The sequence below is a fragment of the Lipotes vexillifer genome, unplaced genomic scaffold, assembly GCF_000442215.2.
Source record: "Lipotes vexillifer unplaced genomic scaffold, Lipotes_vexillifer_v1.1 scaffold22, whole genome shotgun sequence".
NCBI classification, from domain to species: domain Eukaryota; kingdom Metazoa; phylum Chordata; class Mammalia; order Artiodactyla; family Lipotidae; genus Lipotes; species Lipotes vexillifer.
The window spans coordinates 673,789-694,018 of NW_006779050.1; the positions used below are offsets into that span (position 1 = coordinate 673,789).

A 20,230-nucleotide genomic window follows, 5' to 3' on the forward strand; every position below is an offset into this window, starting at 1 on the left:
ACCCTCTTCTTTGTCACATAACCTTTTCAGTTTAATGGTCCCTCCTTTTGAAACTCACTTTTCCTGAAGTAGACAGATCTCCCCTACCTCCACTGGCATGTCAAAACCCTTATACTAAAATCTAAAATTCTACCGGGTGACCCTTCTCCTTGTACCAATCTGGCATTACCGATTTTTTTCCCAAATATAAAGTTATTTCAAGGTTTTTTTTGTTTTTTTTTTTTTACATTTAAAAAGAAAGTGTATGCAAATTTTCTGAGGTGTAAAGGAAAACTTTTTATGACTGTGTTGATGGTTATACTTGGTCTGCATGTTCTTATATTATTCTTAAATACTAAGCATGATTCTTTAAAGATAAATTTGTTTCTCAAGTCTTTTAAGAGATTGTATTGTAGAATAATTACAGTTAGAAAATGTCAATATGATATGCCCAGTCTTTTATTTTGTTTGCTCGGTATTGACAATAAATAATATTTTACAGTCATTTTGTTGGGGGAAAACACAAGCATGCTTCATAATATACCAACTCGTCCTACCTTATTTATATCATTTGTATCTGAAGAGTGCTTACCCTTTAAGTGAAAATAAATTTTGCGACATTCAAGAATCCCTTGTTTATTAAGGATTTGTTAATTGGCTTCTGAAGAATTTTAATTTAAAATTTGGGAAAGGCTGTGGATAACATTTTACTATAAAGATATAGACTGGCTGCCTCTCTTTTAATTCAATCAATTTAATGTTTTACTTTGTCTGCTTTCAATATAGAAAAGTTGAAAGATGCTGCATAGGAAGAGCTATAAACTTCAGATAGAAATGGTTCATCACTGATTACTCATCATTATCATGCATTCAACCATAGAACATAGTGACCAGGAAGAGAAGTTATTTCCATTTATTGAATAAAGATAATTATAGAATGCATTTTAACGAAATTAAGAGAAATAGTACAGATTTATTATCTAAAGATATAACTGAGTAGACCACTAGGTTTTACAAATTATTATCCAAAGTTAAGTATAAATCTTTCTATATTTTATTTATTTGAAAAATGTGTACTCACTTTGGAAAACATTCGAATTTTCTTCCTTTTAACTGTTGTTGGGTAATATCTTGAGAGTTGATTATTAGTAAAAGATGCCTATGACTAAAGCCACCTAACAGGTAGATATTCATTTTTAAGCCTCTGTGCTTATTAATCATGAAGTATGATCACTTTCGTGGAACCTGAGGAATTCTCATTCTTCTTTTTAAAATAGGGGCCAGATGGATTACCCATGCCTGGCTGTTGGCAAAAGGTAGGCTTTACAGAATTATTTCTAAAAGAAGCACTGTCCCTTTCTCTTCACCCGGCCTAGCCTTTTCCATTTAGAACAGATTTTTTGAATTTGACATTGCTGAAAGGTGTTTGGGTATCAAAAAGCAAAAGATCCCATCTCTAGAATATCTTTTAATGGTGTTTGCTGCTGATTTCTTCCTAAAGTGATGAGTAAAAATAATTCCTGGCAAACACTGTAATTTGGAACCTTCCCTATTTAATCTTTTCTTCAGAATGGAAAGGGGCAGTGCATCTTGACAATGGTTTGCTTGTCTCAAACTCCTTTTCCTCCTACTGTTTAAAATTATTCTTAATTGTGATTCTTTTTCTGTTTATACTCAGTTACTTAGGCAAATATGCAAATACATGGTAGAACCCTGTCAATATTAGTCACAAAGCTGAGAAAGCAGAAAATGTAAGCATAATTTTCTTTTCTTCGATGATGTCTTGATTTATTTAGGAGAATCTGGTTATATTTACGTTGGTGTCCTTGATGATATCAGTTTGCTCTAGCCTCTACATGTGGCCACCCATAGTCACTGTGTATGTATTCAGCAGAGAAGGGAAATTATTCTTCATAGAGAACCTTCTTGTACAAAGGCTGTGTGATAAGCCCTTTCATATAGGCGACATCACTTTATTTAATCCTCGTAATAACCCTATAGTGTATTGTTATCGTGAATGATGCCAGTGAGGAAAGTAAAATTCAGAGAAGTTAAGTAACTTCCAAGGACACAGAGCTAGTATGTAACAGAACTAGAAGTAGACAATGGAAAGCAATGGCAGAACTTTGAGGGAAGAGATCTGTATGTGCTGTGCCTTTCAGAGAATACCCAACCTTTACACAGTAATGGTGCGCGCCTAATTATAAAGGACTGTGCATATGCTACCTAAGGTTAAAGGAATTCTACTGATGTGAAAATGAGCCAGAGGGAAGTATACATACTCTTTCATCATTTTGAAATTTTTTTCTCTAACCCCTGTGGCGTCTTTGGTCATTTTTGATAGACTTTGCTTCGTTGGCAAACCTACAGCAAAACTATGTAGGATTGCAAAAAGATGAGGAGAGGCTTATTTTCCTCTCATCTCATCAACTCCGTTTGTGAGGAGATCCTGTGAAACTCACTCTCTTGCTTAAAGTACTTTCATCCCACTTGGTGAGGGAAAGAAAATCCTTCTCTCCCAGTAGCGTCATTTATTTAGTAGCTTCCCGTACTCCACTTTCAGCCTGTCAGATCATTAGCTCCATCACAACTGAGGTCAAGTGGTTCTTGGGAAGATGAGGCTATCATCATATTCTTCACCTGAGAAAACTATCCTCTTACCGTCATAACCCCTGTTCTCAGAATTTTTAATACCTTCTTGAATTGGAATTACCATTTGCTCTTTAACCTTTGCCCTGTAATCTAATACTATAATGATTTTTTAATCCAGTCATTGGCACGCTTTACATGGAGAGAGATGTGAAAGGCTTGCTTTATCCACCCTCTGACACTACTCAGCACTTGGGTTCACATCACTTTCGGCCGCTTCTAAATCACTTCCTTTTTTGTGAAGGCATAAAAATAAGGGCAGCAAGCAAAGGATTCATCATCTTTTTGGTTCATAAAATGGCCAAACCTAGTAATATGAGTTAATATGAGTAGCTCAGAAAATCAGAAATTTCCCTTTTAAGTACTTATTTTTCCGCAGAATATACACTATGCTCTACATAAGATTAAGGCTGTCTTAAATCCAGCCTCTTTTTATAATAAAAACTAATGCACAACGTTGTAAATCAACTATACTTCAATAAAATTTTTTTAAATTGTTAAAAAAAAAGAATCATAACTCAATGATAAAGCTTCAGTATCGCTTACCACACTCCCCAACACAATCAAATGCAAACAGTAGTGATTATCCTCCCCCAACACCCCCTCCCTGCAAAAAAGAAGAAAGAAACAATTAGAAAAATGAAATGTTCTATTGAATATAATCTCTTATGTGGTCAACTTAGCTATCTCAAATACATTGTTGGTCAAATCAAATTAATTTTTAAATGATATTTTTAAAAGCAAGCCAGTAGATTACTGAGTCCTGTTTTAGTGGACCACTTTTTTAAACATTACGTTTAGTAGTCTCTAGAGCGCAGTGGTAAATGTTTGACTGAAAATTCAGATTGTAGCCACAGTAGAAATCACTGTGAACAAGTCCTGTTAGTCATACTGCTCTCAATAATAGTTTTTTCATGTAAAACTATTTGATCTTTGTTTAAATTACTTTTCTTTCTAGATATAGTTCAGTTTTCTAAATTTTGAAGAATAATGATATACTAATTCACAGTGTAATTTGTACAGTGAGTAAATGGCAGAATTTATGGTTAAGAAAATACTTACAAGTTATTAAAGTTATCATCTGTCCTTATCCAGAGATTAAAAGCTGTTTAATAGGAAAAATACATATGGCCTTCATATTTTTTAATGTTTCATGAAATTTCATTTTTCCAGATAGGGCTGACAGGTTTGCAACAGAATCTTCCTAAAGTAAGGTGACAGGTTTTTTAAATTAAGTTTTAAAATCTGTGGGAAAAAAAGAATCTTTAAAATTCTGGAGATTATTTACAAAACATTGGTTTCTCAAAAAAATGCATCTGTTTGAAATTTGAGATAAGTGGGAGTTTGGAGAAAGGAATATTTCCTATAGACACATTCTCTGGCCTTGGCATGACGCGTGTAACATTGAGTGAACTTCATTTCTAAAGATCAGAAAGTACCCAGCCTCTTAAGCACACTTAATATAGCACCTATTTTTACTGGAGACAGAAAAGCAAATATTTTTAATTATTGAACTGAAATATGACTCTGAGGACGAGTCACCATTGTGGTGGGAGATGAAGAGATCTTTATCATTCTCCTTCTCTGGACATTCTACTTTTCTCACTGATTTTTCTTTGAGTAAAAGTGAAGATTGTCGCCAACATCTGCTCTATAAGTTATACCTCAGAGACAGTTGTTCCTCTGTTCTCTCAGACTTAACTTCAGTTCTAGGAAAACCTTAGTAGTTTTGGCTGCTCAAAACAAGGAGCCAGACATTTCCAGATCCTTAGATCACAATAGAACCTATAACACAGCTTTAAGACCTGAGAGCAGAGAGGTCTGCCCTGCACGCCCTTCACAGCAGGGCAGGACCATATAAAGGAAAGGGGAAACCAGAACCCAAAGAGAGTAGAGTGTTATAGTTGGGCATTGATGAAGTAAACAATGCCACTGAGGTCAGAATCCTCAACATTTTCCACAGTTGTGTTTTAATGCTTGGAGAAGATTACATAAGCCATATATAGGACATGTTTTTAATTATGGCACATCTGTGATAAAATCTTAATTTTCTGCTTTCCCAGAATAGTTACTGAGACAAACACTTCCCACAGACTTCTCAGTGGCAAAACAAAATGTGGGTTGAACCTAGGATAAAAATTTTGATGAATTTTAGAAAAGTAATGTATAGGACATATCAATTGGCTCATTGATTTAAAAAAAAAAAAAACCTCTATTCAGGGTTCTACCAGTTTTCTTAAAATAAATGTTAATTTGGAATTTTTATCCTAAACTACTAATTCTATACATTTGTCTTTTTTGTTGTTTGTTTTTCTGCAGTGATGAATCTAACCTTCCGAGCATGAAGTTGTGTGTATATAATGGTCCACTTTTTATATTTATAGTTGAAAATTGGATTGCAGATTTTACAAGTCTGAGATATGTTTACATATAGCTGTTTCTTCCTGTTTGCAATAGTACACATATCCATTTTTTCTTTCCTTACATCTGAAATTGGGCAATATGTGAAACCAGTGAGAAGCCTGCAAAAAATATAGATCAGTATCTCTTTATCTTATGTGAAGATATGTATTTATATGGACATAGTGATAGAGATTGATTGTTCTTGCTATTTTCTTACTCTGGGCTTGTTAATTGCATGGACAAAAAGTGCCATGAGATAGTTTACATGAAATTGTGACCAAATATGAACTCGAAGCTATGAAAGTGTACTATACTGACTGATTTTAGAGTTTATCGTCACATCCCTACTCACCTTTGCTATTCATGGCCACACCACCCATTGAAACTGACTAAAAAAGCATGATGGTGTGCCAAGCCTGCTTGCTGTGCAAACTCAGATGCTAGCATGCTGCATTATGAGTCCTTTGATCACATCTGAACTTTTATTTCTTTTGTCATCTCAAGGGGGTTACACCATGGCTCATTGCCAAAAAGTGATAAGGTGGCGGAGAGCATACACACACAAATGGTCTTGTATTTTGAAAGGAGTTGCGGTCCCAACTGCAGATCTGCTTCCACTATTGTGGGCTCACGTGGCCTCTTTGGTTGAAATGTCCAGGGGCTGAGCTTGTTGCTGACACTAGTTTTCCTTGGGCTGCCCTTGGCAGTGAAGACGAAGAGAAAGGATTGGTTCAGCCTCCTGCGCCGTCTCTCACGTGACCAAGTAAGAAAGAGGTTTACAAAGGCAGGCACCCAGAATAGAGGACTTTTTTAAAAAATAAACTGAATTCCAGCAAGTGTTAACATGGGTGCTTTTGGAAAATGACAGAAGCAATACTGCACTTCTTTGGGGCAGGAGATTCTTGGAATGGCAGCCCCTGTTCCTGAGGGCAAAGGGTGTGTACATCTCACCAAAGCTCGGGTTGCTGAAGATACAACACGTCCCAAGAAGGGGTTGGCCGAAATAACCTTTCCTGAGGATGTAGGAGAGCTCATCCTACAATCTCTACTGAAGCTGATGAGAGCTTCCCTTCCTTCCAAGATCCAGCCCATGTTAAACATTTTCTACAAACTTCTAGAAACAGAAAGATATTTTCCATTCTTTTTAATATTTTTTCTTTTCTCTTTTAGTCCCAGGAATATTCAGGAAAGGTTTGTTTTCCAGCTTTTGTCACGTTTATTTTGAACAGTTTTTTAAAGGAAAGTCTTCAAATCCTAATGAGTTGGTACCAACAGTCAAGATGACCATTTGCTAACTTCTCTCCTGTTCTGAATAATTGCAGAGAATATAACAGAAGCTGCATTTTCAGTTCAGTCATTGTAAAGCATCAAAGTTAAACAATTTTTCGGTACTTTTTGACTTTTTTTTTTGTATGATGAATATAACATATATAGTGATTATCAGTTAAGATAAAGTCAAGATTTGGTCACATTTGATCGTATTAACTCATTTCTATTTCTTGTAGTTCTATTTAGTTCTAAGTTGTGTCTATATTTAGATTTCTTGATCTTTTTTTACATTTCTCAATGTTTGTCTTATGCACCGACCAAATCTGAGATCTCAGAAAGCTGTGAAATATAGTTGCCATAAAGAGTATTTTTCAACTACTTGCTCAAAAGTTACCTAACTGTATTAGACTGAGCATTTCTTTGCACAGTAAAGAGTTGATAGCATGTTTTGAAATGACTTGTTCTAAGTGGAAGGGTTACATTAGGAGAAACATCATCAATGAGGAGTAGTCACTCTTTCAGCCCATTGGACAATATAATTTCTCATTTCATGCCATTTTGTGGGAAAATTTCTGGTTTCACGTATAGGTTTTCACCAGCAGAGGGGAAATTATCTCATCATTGGCTTATGGTGACAACAGTTAACATACGATTATAAGACAAGGATCCTAAGATCCTTATGATCTCTTTCATAATATATAACCAAATGCTCAGTTATACAAAATGCCTTCTTTTTGTTTCCATTACGTTTTCAAGAATGGAAAGATGTTTGAACTAATCTATCAATCAAATTGGTAACATCTCTAGTAACATTCCACACTCCGAAACCAGTTTAGCATTTTTAAAACAACAGAGGGCATTTTCTACCCATCTCTTGTAAGATCTGGTTAGGATAAGGTATTTTATTCAGTGTCTGAAACAATTTGTCTTAAATGCTTTGGAAAAATGAACTAAAGCGAGTAAAACCACAGTCTCTTCAGGAAAACAAACAGTAGTGTCTTGAGAAAAATCTGGTGGCTATATTTCTTCCTATCTATCTTTCTTTCTACTCCTCTAGTAGAAAGAGGAATTAAGGTGGATCACTATTTAAAAGTTGCACAGCTTCAAAAGAGAATACCTTAACATCAAAAGAGAAACATTTCACGTACAAAAAATATATGTATTTTTTAAACACAGCCCTTTAAGAATACTGTTCTGTCCTATGTGTATATCGAGGTTTTACTCTATAACTGATTTGACAATATTGCCTCTTATTCCATGATTAAAGGAAGCTGTAAACTTTCAATACATTTCCTTGGGGAAAACAAAAGGACCATGGTCCTCCTCTTTGTTCCATGGAACTGCTAGGTCTTAACCAACATGCATAATCTTCAACTTTTGTTACTAAACTATTTTAAGTCATCCATTTTTTTATCAATATAGAGAATCCTCAAATAATTGCCTAATGAACTAATGAATGTGTCTGCCGATATATGTGTTGGCAGCTACATATTTTTCTTTAAGTTTGCTTTCTTTTAATTTCTATTATTGGATAGAAGATTAAGAAAAAATACATGAAAGACATTGGAAATAAGTCAAGATCAGGTTCCATTTCTGATAAGCATCTTTTAAGGATGCCAAACTGGTATGTGTTTTAGCTTTAAAATTGTTTTCCGTTTATGTTGGTGCTAATGTATTTCTTTTCTTTTTCTTTATGGACAATGCAACTCTACTATGGATAATTTCATTTCTCTGTTTAATAGCATTCCTAAACTGTTAGTGCGTGATTTTATTTTTCAGGTTTATGGATTTACTATAATTATGGTTCAATGACCAGTCTTTCTTAATGTAAAAGAAAACAAAACAGTGTACCTATAGATGATATGTGTGTACTTGGATTGTGGATCCTTTTATTTCAGGTTCATTTCATATACCATATGCCTTTATCAACTTTTACTCTCATCTTTTAGCTTATAGAATATGAGTAAGCATGATAAAACTAACGTTAGACAAGTCTGCACACATTCATAGAGTACCTGACCCATAAATATGCCAACATTTTTCTTCTAGTTTTCATTTTCATTATGAAAAGCAGCCTTGAAAGGTTTTTCTTTCTTATTTGATTTCATAGGAAACATGAGAATATCTTGAATTTCTACCAAAAAAAAAAGTCTGTTCTTGAATCCTGTGCATGATGTTCTGATGGAATAGTAAGAACTCTTATGCATCCAGTAGTTCATTCTATATGTCCTTTGTCTACTATATATTATATATATACACCTCTCTACTAGTTTAGAAATGGTCAAATCAGCATGTCAGTATCTGTGGAAAAATTAACTGCTATTATATTTTTATCACTTAGAAAACATGCTTAGTTTTCCAAAGTTTTATTTTTAATGTTACTATTATAGCATAAAAATTTAATACCACTTTTCATCTTTTTTTTTTTTTTGGCCACTATATATAATCTTGCCCAGAAATAAGCTATGCTTGTTAAGGTGGGTAATGTTTTCATATCTTCTAATAAATGATCTTAGGAACATGCAGATATTGATATTTGAAATCTTGTTTTTCTCTATTTCTTGATAATCAAGTTATATTAATAATTAACATTACCAAAAATGAACTTTTCTAATTTCTGCCAAAACAAAAAAACAAAAACCTTGCTATCTCTAGAAAGTCAAGTCCATAACAGCGTAATCTTATATTCTCAAAAATAATGATTTAGAACAGTCACATGTGATTCTGGCTGTTAAAACAATTCATTCCTAGTGGAATTAACATACTTGACCAATTATGATTCTGCTAAGTTATTTTAGAGTATAAAGACCTTCAGTCCCTACTTTTTCCCATTTTTGTTGAAATAGCTTCATATCAGCTGGATTTACTACATACCATAGCAGAGATACCCTTCCAACTTAAATTTTTAGTGGATTTTGTTTTTGCTAATTCAATACTGAAACATTTTAATGGCATTTCTGATTTTTTAAATGTATTTAAATGCATAAGTTTCCCTATGCTGCTTATTGACAGAACTGTCCTTCTGGGAATAAGACTTTTTCAACCTGACCTATTACGTTTGATTTATTGATAACAAAGTACCAACATTTCTCAAAATGCAGTGGATATTCTCACATATCTCAGAAATATTAATAAATTGGATTCACAAAAGAATGTCTTACATATTATTGACATTTATGTGAATATTCTTTATACTGTTGTAAATGTTTCATGCAATTTAATAACATTTTTAAAAGATGTATGTATCTGATTTTCCTTTAGAAAATATTATATTTTTATTTGTATTTTTTACATTTTAAAGTTCATCTCTATGTGCAGCTATTTTTATATTGCCAAAAAATCACATGAATACAAAGTAAGAGAAAAATGCAAAAAAAATATTTTGGCAAGCATTACACTGCATATTTTTCTTAATGTTTTGTGGGCCAGTCTCATGTAATTGATTATTCTAAGAATGTGTTGTGTCTTATCGCTGTAAATATGGCACAAACCTGTTTTTCTCAATACTGTAAATAACTGAAAGATTGAATTCTCCCTGTTTGATTTCTTATTTCATTTCATTGTAATTTCTCCAGCTGAGATTACTGAATCAAAAGACGCATGTGGTTTTTGATTTGCAGCCTGGAGATAATTGCCTTGTGTTCAGTTTCTAATTTGTTTTTATTTGCTTTTTTAACTTGTTTTCAGGGTTCCTAGTTTGTGAGAAGTTGATCTTCAGAATTATTTTTACACTATTTATGACTTATTTTCATAATGTAAAAATTGTGTAATTATTACAATGTTAATCCAAACAATGGTAATGAATTGTATTGTTATAAAGCTTTATTGATGTTCATAAACACCTTGGTCTATTTTCTCTGATTTAAACACAGTCCGTAAAGAATTTTAGTCTACTTTTCCTCAATATTGCAACACTGCCGTTCAACTTAGTGCCTAGCTCTAGTGATTTTCTAAAAAAGACTAGTACTTTCTGTTTATTAGATAGAACTATACTGAGCTTCTTCTCCAAATTCACTTTTCTTCCAGAATTCCCTATCTTGATGAATTAAAATTCCTTATGCTCAGTTGACTCTTATCTGCACCACATCAAATCAGTCATCATCATGTGATTAGAATGTAGTACATAGAAATCATGTCAACGTTTTGACTAATGAATGACAAAATGCTCCACTGAGGTCATCAATTATTTTTAGGTCCTAACTAAAAGAGCACACTTTTCAGCCCTCATCGTTTTTGCCTTTACCAGTAACATTAGATGCATGCGACCCTCTTAAACACTCTCCTTTAGCTCCCATGTCCCTTCACTCTTGTTTTCTCCTACTTTTCTTTTCTTTTTTTTTACTTTTATTGAAGTATAGTTGATTCACAACATTGTGTTAACTTCTGCTGTACAGCAAAGTGATTCAGCTATACACATATATATTCTTTTTCATAGTCTTTTCCATTACGGTTTATCACAGGATATTGAATATCCTGTGCTATACAGTAGGACCTTGTTGTTTATCTATTCTCTATATAATAGTTTGCATCTGCTCATCCCAAACTCCCAGTCCTTCCCCTCCCCACCCACCTCCCTCTTGGCAATCACAAGTCTGTTCTCTATGTCTGTGAGTCTGTTTCTGTTTCTGAACATAGATATATGTTCATTTGTGTCATATTTTAGATTCTACATATAAGTGATATCATATGGCATTTGTCTTTTTCTGGCTTACTTCACTTAGTATGATCATCTCTAGGTCCATCCATGTTGCTGCAAATGGCATCATTTCATTCTTTTTTATGGCTGAGTGGTATTCTATTGTATGTATGCACCACATCTTCTTTATCCATTCATCTGTGGATAGACTTTTAGGTTGTTTTCATGTCTTGGCTATTGTGAATGGTGCTGCTATGAATATAGGGGTGCATGTATCTTTTTGAATTATAGTTTTGTCTGGATATATGCCCAGGAGTGGGATTGCTGGATCATATGGCAACTCTATTTTTAGTTTTTTGAAGAACCTCCATATTGTTTTCCATGGTGGTTGCACCAATTTACATTCCCACCAACAGTGTATCTTTAGCTTGTCTTTCTCGTTTTCCTTTGCCAGCTCTTTCTCCTCTACCTGACCATTAAATGATAATCCTCAGGACTCTGACCTACATGCTTCTTTTGCTTTTGCTCTTCTTCATCACACTTTTTCTCCAGGAAAACTCATTCACTCCCACAAAGACCAAGTTGCTATCTGCATTGCAGATTTTCTTCTACCTTCCAGACCAACTGTTACAGGCACATCTATCTGTATGTCCACAGGTAGCTCATCATCTTTACACCTGGTTCTCTTACAAACTTCCATATGACAGTGAACATACCATCCCCCACCTTGCATTCGAGCAAACATGATAGAAAAGTCAGAATCATTCTGGACACCACCTGCCTCTCATCACCCACCCATTCCTTCATACGTACAGCATCTAATTACCAAATCCCTTCAATTCTACCTCCTAAATATCTCAGAGATCCACCTCCCTTCTCCTCATCCATTGCCACTGCCTCGGCCTAGGCACCCCCCGGCTCTCTCCCGGACTTTTAGAAGAGCCTCTGAGCTGGCCTCCCTGCCTCTAATAACCACCTTGCCTCCACCTTGTACCCGATACGACTCTGATGAGTCAGAGAAAGCAAATATGGCCGTGTCTTATTTATTTATGAATTTATCCTCCCATTTCATTTCATATAGCATTTGAGGCACATTGAACAAACACTTATAAAGAAATTAAATACATTTAAAAATAACCAAGAAAACCATACTTAAATAAATGTCAAGGTCACAAAGAAAGCTATATTGAAAAGATGTAAGACTTAAAATTGTATGGCTCTCAGCTTCTCGGTGTCCATAACAAAAAAAGAAATAAGTTTACATGTTTACGTCATCCATAAAGTGAAACATACCACTTCCTCAAAAGAATCAAAGCTGATTGATAAGAAGTATCTTACGTGAGATTTCTTAGAGTGGACACTGTCCTTTAGGGCACTCCTATAATGAACATTACAGCAGCTTTTCATAATGTTCCTCATTATAAGGCAAGTGCATGTGCCAAAACCAACTTCACTGAAAACGGTTCTTCAGGGAAATTAACCATGCCATTCCCCTGCTTACAATCCTCCGCAGTCCCCCAGTATCATGCAGATACTTATTTTGCTATAAAGTACAAAGGCCTTTGTGATCCCACTCTGTCTAGCTTTATAGCATCATTGCTTGCTGGTCAGCAACCCTCACCCAAGGGTTTTCCCATGTTAAACTATTTGAGGATCCCTTTGGCTGTTTCCTAGGCCTGAAACAGTCTCCAGCCCCATCCCCCACCATTCATCTAAAGAATTCTTGCTCTCTTTTCTTTGCAGCCAGTTAAGCCGAAGGTGCTCTTTTCCTCGTGGGGGCCTGGTGTGCAATGGCTGTGAACAGCAGCCTCCTCAGTAGTGCATGCAGCTTGTTGCCTGTGCAGGTTGCCCTGAGGGACCTTGGAGAGAGCCCTTTCCAGTGGACCTTCATGATTGTCATGCTGTCCCCAGTCTAGGCTCCAGACAGGTATGCGCGGTGCCTTTGGAAAGCCCCAGGGCACAGTGGCCAGGGTCCACACAGGCCAAGTCATAATGTTCATCCGTACCAAACTTTGAATAAAGAAGCATGTGATTGAGGCCCTCGGCAGAGCCAAGTTCAAGTTCCCTGGCTGCCAGAAGATCGGCATCTCCCGGAAGTGGGGATTTACTAAGTTTAATGCGGATGAATTTGAAAACATGGTGGCAGAAAAGCGGTTCATCCCGGATGGCTGTGGTATCAAATACATCCCTAGTCCTGACTCCTGGACCAATGGCGGGCCCTGCACTCGCGAGAGCCTTGGCGCTGTCCCCGCCTTACTCACGCCCACCCATAAATCCTACTTTCCTGTCAAAAAAAAAGGAGCATTCTTGCTCTTTCAAGACCTAACTCATGCGTCAACTTCCTAAACACCATTTCCTACCAAGTTTAGATTCTCTGTCTTCTATGCTCCAGTAATTGCTTTTACGTGTCACTGCTAAACCACTTATCCAGTTGTTGATAATTGTATGTTTATCTACCTCCTCTGCTAGATGATGAACCAAGGATGAACTCAATTCACAGGTTCCCAGTAAATATTTTAAAATGAATAAATGAGTGACAAGAGTTACAACAACAACAAAACCCACTCGGAGTACCAATTTTGTTAACTTACATAATGGATAAAGCAACCCACACAGCTAGTTCCTAGCATTCTAGGTAATTCTTAAAGGAAAATGTGTTACGACCTCTTTCAAATCTAAATTAAGAATATGTTTTATATGAAATAGGGTGCAATGTCATCTAAGAGATGGCCAGAGAGGATTAAAAGTTGATAGAAAGTAGAGAGAATTTGAGCTACCCCTATGGAGAATAGGATCAAACAGTAGAAGACACATCGTGATGGGAGGTTCAGGCCAAAGACAACTGAAAAACATGATTTTGTTTGGGACTCTGCACCTTTGCACACTCTGCATGGTGCTGTCATCCATTTAAACATCAAATATTTACCTACTGAAAATCTTCTTTCTCTCAATGTATGTTTCCTAGCTTTTCATTGCCCCTTTATATTAGGAAGCTAGATAAAGTCCAGGAGTCCTCAAACTCCATCATTCATCAGAATCAACTGGAGTTTCTGAAAAAAACACATTGCTGGGCCCCACCCCCTGAGTTTCTGATTCAGTATGTCTGGGGTAGGACTTGAGAATTTATATTTCTAACAACCTCCTCATTGGTGATAGTGCATTTGGTCCAGGGTCCACTCTTGGAGAACCACTGCTGATCTAGTCTATCTTAATGGAATGTTTGTGGCATTCATATACTGCTGGCAACCTTCCTTTTATTGTGAAACTCTCTGGGGAATTTTCTTTCATCATCACTGTTAATTAAAACTCTGAGCTCACCCTTGGACAACTCCCTCAAGTGGAAACTGCTAATTCTCCAACAGCCCTCACATACCTTAAGGATGGGGAGAAAGTTGAGCGTGCACGTTGCCCCTCCATTGCTGGTTCCAGACGACTAATTCTCCACCCGTATTCTACAAAGCCCTCCTTCTTTGAGGCTCATATTATTTGGTTATTACCACACTTTTCCCTTCCTCAGCAATCATCTCCTGGCCTCCCAGTCATTCTCCTTCATTCACTGAAGACTTTGGCCTCTGGCTTATGGTGATTTTCTTCACCCTAAGTGCTGCCATCACAGGTGACTTAAACATCAACATGGGCAATGCAAACAACACCTTAGTACGTTAGCTTCTCGGACCTCGTTTCTAGTGACTTTTTGCACCCTCCAATTCTACCACCCACTCCCCTCACACACTGATTTTGTCAACCCCTGGAACTGCTCCAACTCTGGAATAATACATTGAAACATCTCATTCTGAGCCCTCTCCCTATTTTGCCAGAACTTCACACCCAATAACTCCCACTGCACTTGTTCTTGAACCTTATAATGATTTCCATGCCCTTTGCTCTCTTAGCCTCTTTCATATCAGGTCCGACACAACTCCACTTCCTCTCCTCTCCAACTTAGGTTACACGGTTCAAAGTCTCATCTACACCAATGCCAATAGGTCTGTTATCCCATTGTTCTTCCATTTGTCCATTTGGAAAAAGCCAAATACTATATTAATCCATCTGTCCACCTTCTCTGCATCTTTACCTGGTCTAGTCCACCCAGCACCACAGGAGAAACTCGCATGACGGTACACAATTGGTCCCGCCATAAATTCAGAGTCTTCAGATTCACCTGTGCATTTATCAACTCCCGACAACCAACAATCTTTCTGTGTTTCCTTAGCTAAGATGTCAAACTTTTTCCACTCTCCTTTTATCTTCACCTCCTTCACTCTCAGTAGCTGATCTTGCATTCAGAGAAGAAAAGAAATCCGCTGAACAGATTCTCTCAAATCCCTCCAACCAAGACCGAAAATGTGCCCGCATCTACATCCTTGATTTCTTCCTTCCCTTCTAGTACAATAGAAAATGATGTCGCTCTTCCCCCTTAAGTCTAACCTCTGCCCAAATGCCCTACTTTCACCCCAGGCTTCTGGGGATCTTGTTCTGTTATGTCAACTTCTTTTCTTCAGACTATGCCCTAAAGGGATTTTAAAATATTTGCATACCTTTCGTTTTCATGCAAGCTTTTCCTCAATGCTGGGGACCCCTTCAGCTACTGCCTTCTCTCTTTCCTGCCTTGCCTTCAAAGACGAGCTTCCAGGAAACTAGTTATATGCTGACCACACCCACTTCTTCACCTCCCATGCATCCCTCAGTCCGCTGTTAAGCTCTGCCCCTACCGCTCCACCAAATTAGATGGTCTCCACAGTGACCGCCTAAAGTCCTATGAATTAAGTTGCCACCAATATTTCCAGATCTTCAAACTTCAGTTTTTGTTGCAACTACATAATTTTGGATGTACAACAGGCACCTCCAACTCAGCGTGTGAGGAACTAAACTTGCCCTCTGTCCCCCAACCTTGTTCTCCCTCCCGTGCCCTATATCTCAGAGAATGGTATCACCACGCACACAGCTGGCAAAAACAAAACTTACCCATGATACTCAACCCTCTACCTCATCATCCTCAATCACTGTCTATGACCAGCTAATCCTACTGGCTCAATATAGATTAGACTTACCATCCTCATAGCATTTCCGTGGCGACAATCTAAGGCCAGGTAACCTGTATCTCTTGACTGGATCACTATAGTAGCAGCTCTCACAAAGTTGGTTTTGCCCTCCACTGTAGCCAGAATGATCTTTCCCTTCTTAAAACTTTTTACACTGAAGCTCTTCAGTTCTCTCAGGATAAATTTCAAATTCCTCATTGTCGTTTACAAGCTCCTTCTTACTCAGTCCATAGCTATTTCTCTGGCCCAGCCTCTCATCAGTCTGTCCCCTGCACTTTATCTAGACAACCTGCCCTTGTTTTTCAGTTCTTCCTCAGGGTCTGCAACATCAATATCAAATCAATATCAACATCAAATAGCAAAAGCAAAAAAGACTTGGGGGAGCTATTCCTCATTTCTTTTGGACCAAGTAGTGTTCTCTAGAAAACAATGTCCTATGAAATAATAATGGGTATTCCACAAATAAAATCATTAAATATAAGAATATGGACTTCCCTGGTGGCACAGTGGTTAAGAACCCGCCTGCCATTGCAGGGGACACAGGTTCTAAAACTGGTCTGGGAAGATCCCACATGCGGAGCAACTAAGCCCATGTGCCACAACTACTGAGCCCGTGCACCACAACTACTGAAACCCGCGTGCCTAGAGCCCGTGCTCCACAACAGAAGCCACCACAACGAGAAGCCCACACACGGCAACGAAGAGCAGCCCCAGCTCTCCACAACTACAGAAAGCCCACGCACAGCAATGAAGACCCAATGCAGCCAAAAATAAATAAATAAAATTAAAAAAAAAAAAGAATATGTACTGGAATGTCCATGAAAAAGATAAAGGATACAGTCTCCAGAGAACACAGCTTGGAAAATGCTGCTCTAGAGCATTATTTGATCTAAATCAACACCTGCCATAGCCCAGGCATGCAGGCAGTCCACGTGCCTCGTGTCTTATTGTTCAGTCAACATTCCTACCACAGGAGCTGCTCCAAGAAGTGACTGTATTCAAAGATGTCCTCGTTGGTAACACCTCACTCTTTGGCACGCCTTTCCATTCCTCTTTTTCATCTTCATTGCTGTCCTCAATCCCCTCTCACATCTCCACTCTAAAATGTACTAGGACTCACTTCTTTGCTTGAATAGGAACTTGATTTGAGTGTCGACTCAAATCCATCATTCAAGGCAATGGCAAAATCCGAGAGTAATAACGTCCCATGTGGGAAATGTGTTTCAGCAGAGCACATAATAGGCAGTCAGCCAGAAACAATTTTTCTGGTTAAATTATGAGTTTGTACTTGCAAATGGAAGGGGAGGTTGGAATATGAGAATAAGAAAAGCAGGTGAGCCACGTTTATATTGAGCCTGTATATCAAGTCGCAGATTGAGCCGATAGGCACACTGACATTGTCAGACTGTGGAAGGAAGAGTTGTTGACTCCACCTGTGGCTGAAATGATGGGTATATGAACAAAATATCAAATATCCTAGCCATACGGTGTTGAACAACTGTGGAGTTTCCTAGACTATTCTATCTCCCTTTCTCTTTTACAAATAAAAAAGCTGAGACTCAGAGAAGTTGGATCACTGGTTCTCCAGAAATAAGTGACTGAGCAAGGATCTTAATGCAGGACGAATGTTATCGCTTTACAGCTCCACTCCTCTGCCCTCTGGGAGGTACTTGGTGCCTCTACTATTTCTTCCCTCTCTGAGATGCCATGATTCCATACGTGACTAGTGACAGTAAACAGCAATAATATCACTTTATATTTACGTAGCATTTAGTATATTTAAACCATTTTTTTATTAACTTATTTATTTGGTTGCTCTGGGTCTTAGTTGCGGCAGGCGGGCTCCTTAGTTATAGCATGTGAACTCTTAGTTGCGGCATACATGTGGGATCTAGTTCCCTGACCGGAGATCGAACCTGGGCCCCCTGCATTGGGAGCAGGAAGTCTTTTTTATTTATTTATTTAAATTTATTTATTTTTGGCTGTGTTGGGTCTTCGTTGCTGCGCACGGGCTTTTACTAGTTGCAGTGAGCGGGGGCTACTCTTTGTTGCGGTGCGCGGGCTTCTCATTGTGGTGACTTCTCTTGTTGCACAGCATGGGCTCTAGGCGCGAGGGCTTCAGTAGTTGCAACATGTGGGCTCTAGGGTGTGTGGACTTCAGTAGTTGTGGCATGCAGGCTCAGTAGTTGTGGAGCACGGGTTTAGTTGCTCCGCGGCATGTGGGATCTTCCCGGACTAGGGCTCGAACCCGTGTCCCCTGCACTGGCAGGTGGATTGTTAACCACTGTGCTGCCAGGGAAGCCCGGGAGCACGGAGTCTTAACCACTGCACCATGAGGGAAGTCCCTAAATCATTTCCATATCAATTATATCTGACTCTCCAAATAACTATACAAGATGAGTAACAGTGTATTAACATTTCTTTTGAGAAAAGATTCAAAGAGGAAGGCTGGCCCAGATGACACAGCTTTTACTAGTGGAGCCGAGTACCAGAGTGTCTTAGGACATTGTCCTACACCAAGAAATAAAGCGTGAAAACCCCCAAAACACAATGTTCCAAAGGCCTTTTTAGCATGTACTTCCATGAGATGTTTTGCACAGGAAATAATCTATTCTAAAGTCTCGTCATTTTCTTCTGAGTTTCCTTTTGGGGGGTAATAGCAAGAATAAATTATTTCTAGAATGTTCTTAATTGACGTTTGCAGTCTTTCTTGGCATTCAAAAGGCAAGTAGTTTAGTGCTTAAGAACTCAGTTGCTGGAGCCAAATGACCTGTATTTGAATCCCTGTTTGACCACCTACTGTGGCAACTTATCTCATCTCAGTGGGCCTCAGTGTCCTAGTTTGTAAAATGGGAATGATTTCACTCCCTCAAGGTGGTGAGTTAATACATATATTTAGAGAGTTAATACATACACATGCTTAGGTCAGAGCCTGGCCCAGAGTTAGTACTCAGTAAACAAGAGCTATTATTCTCTTCAGAGCAGAAGCCCTGCATATCTGCTATCTTAGTGGAAAGACTGCAGTGATTAGAAGGTTCCATTCTATATTAATAAAGTGAGATATTGGTTCTTAAAAGCTAAATGCTTTCTCTTGCATTTCAGTAATGGCTTTACTGTCACAAAATTATCTGTATACACCTAAGCACCAATTCTGATGGGAGAGCTAATGAGAATGATAAGTAGCTTTCTTCTCCCCCCAAGCCAGCTTTATTGAGATATAACTGACAATAAAAATTGTATATATTTAAAGTATACCATATGATGTTTTGATATATGTATATATTGTGAAATCATTGCCAAAATCAAGCTAATTATCATATTCATCACCTTATATGGTTACCATTTGTGTGTGTGTGCATGGTGAGACTATAGTATTATTAACTATAGTCATTAGACTATACATTAGACGGTACACTAGACGTCCAGAACTTATTCATCTTACATAACTGAAATTTTGGACCCTTTACACCCATTTCCCCCACTCCCTAGGTCCCGGAAACCACCACTCTACTCTTCGTTTTTATAAGCTCAACCTTTTTAGAGTCCACATATAAGTGAGATCACGCAGCATTTTGTCTTTCTTATATATATCATATCTTCTTTATCAGTTCATCTGTTGATGGACACTTAGGATGTTTCCATATCTTGACTATTGTAAATAACACTGCAGGTAGTTTTTCTCTAATAACTTGAGTTCAAAAATAGTGAATATCACCATCTCTGAAGACACTTAGCAAGTTTCCTTGTGTAAAGATAGTTAACTATTGACAGGAGAAAGATATGGAAGATATGGAACTCTCAGGAATGAACAATAAGAGGAAAGGCCATCCAAGGCAGCTACATTAAGAACCACTGAAGTAAAGGCATTTTGCTACGTTTTCACCCATGTTGCTTGTACAGTCTAGTCAAAGCACTGGACAAGCTAGAACTCCAAGTGTCTTTCTTGAGCAGTTCCACATGCCAGAACATTTATATAACCCTGAACTTTTCGTGTTCCAACCCTGGCACTGCACAATGTACTGTAATATTAACAAAGACAAAGAGATTGTTAACACCTAGCTTAGGGTACTAGGTTTTCATGAACTCGTCTCTTCCTGGTTTTTTTTGTTTTTTGTTTTTTTTTTTGTGGTACGTGGACCTCTCACTGCTGTGGCCTCTCCCGTTGCGGAGCACAGGTTCCGGACGCACAGGCTCAGCGACCATGGCTCACGGGCCCAGCCGCTCCGCGGCATGTGGGATCTTCCCGGACCGG

At 37.8% G+C, this 20,230-nt stretch overlaps 1 protein-coding gene across 1 annotated transcript in view; it reads left to right on the forward strand.

Moving 5' to 3' along the window:
• The window catches only part of COL25A1 (collagen type XXV alpha 1 chain), a 483,537-nt gene extending 482,182 nt beyond the window's left edge, over positions 1 to 1,355 (forward strand). Inside the window, exon 36 of the mRNA XM_007452167.1 lies at positions 1,257 to 1,355. Within this exon, the coding sequence (XP_007452229.1) occupies positions 1,257 to 1,355 (99 nt within the window). The remainder of the gene's footprint in view (positions 1 to 1,256) is intronic.
• The last annotated feature ends 18,875 nt before the right edge of the window (positions 1,356 to 20,230 follow it).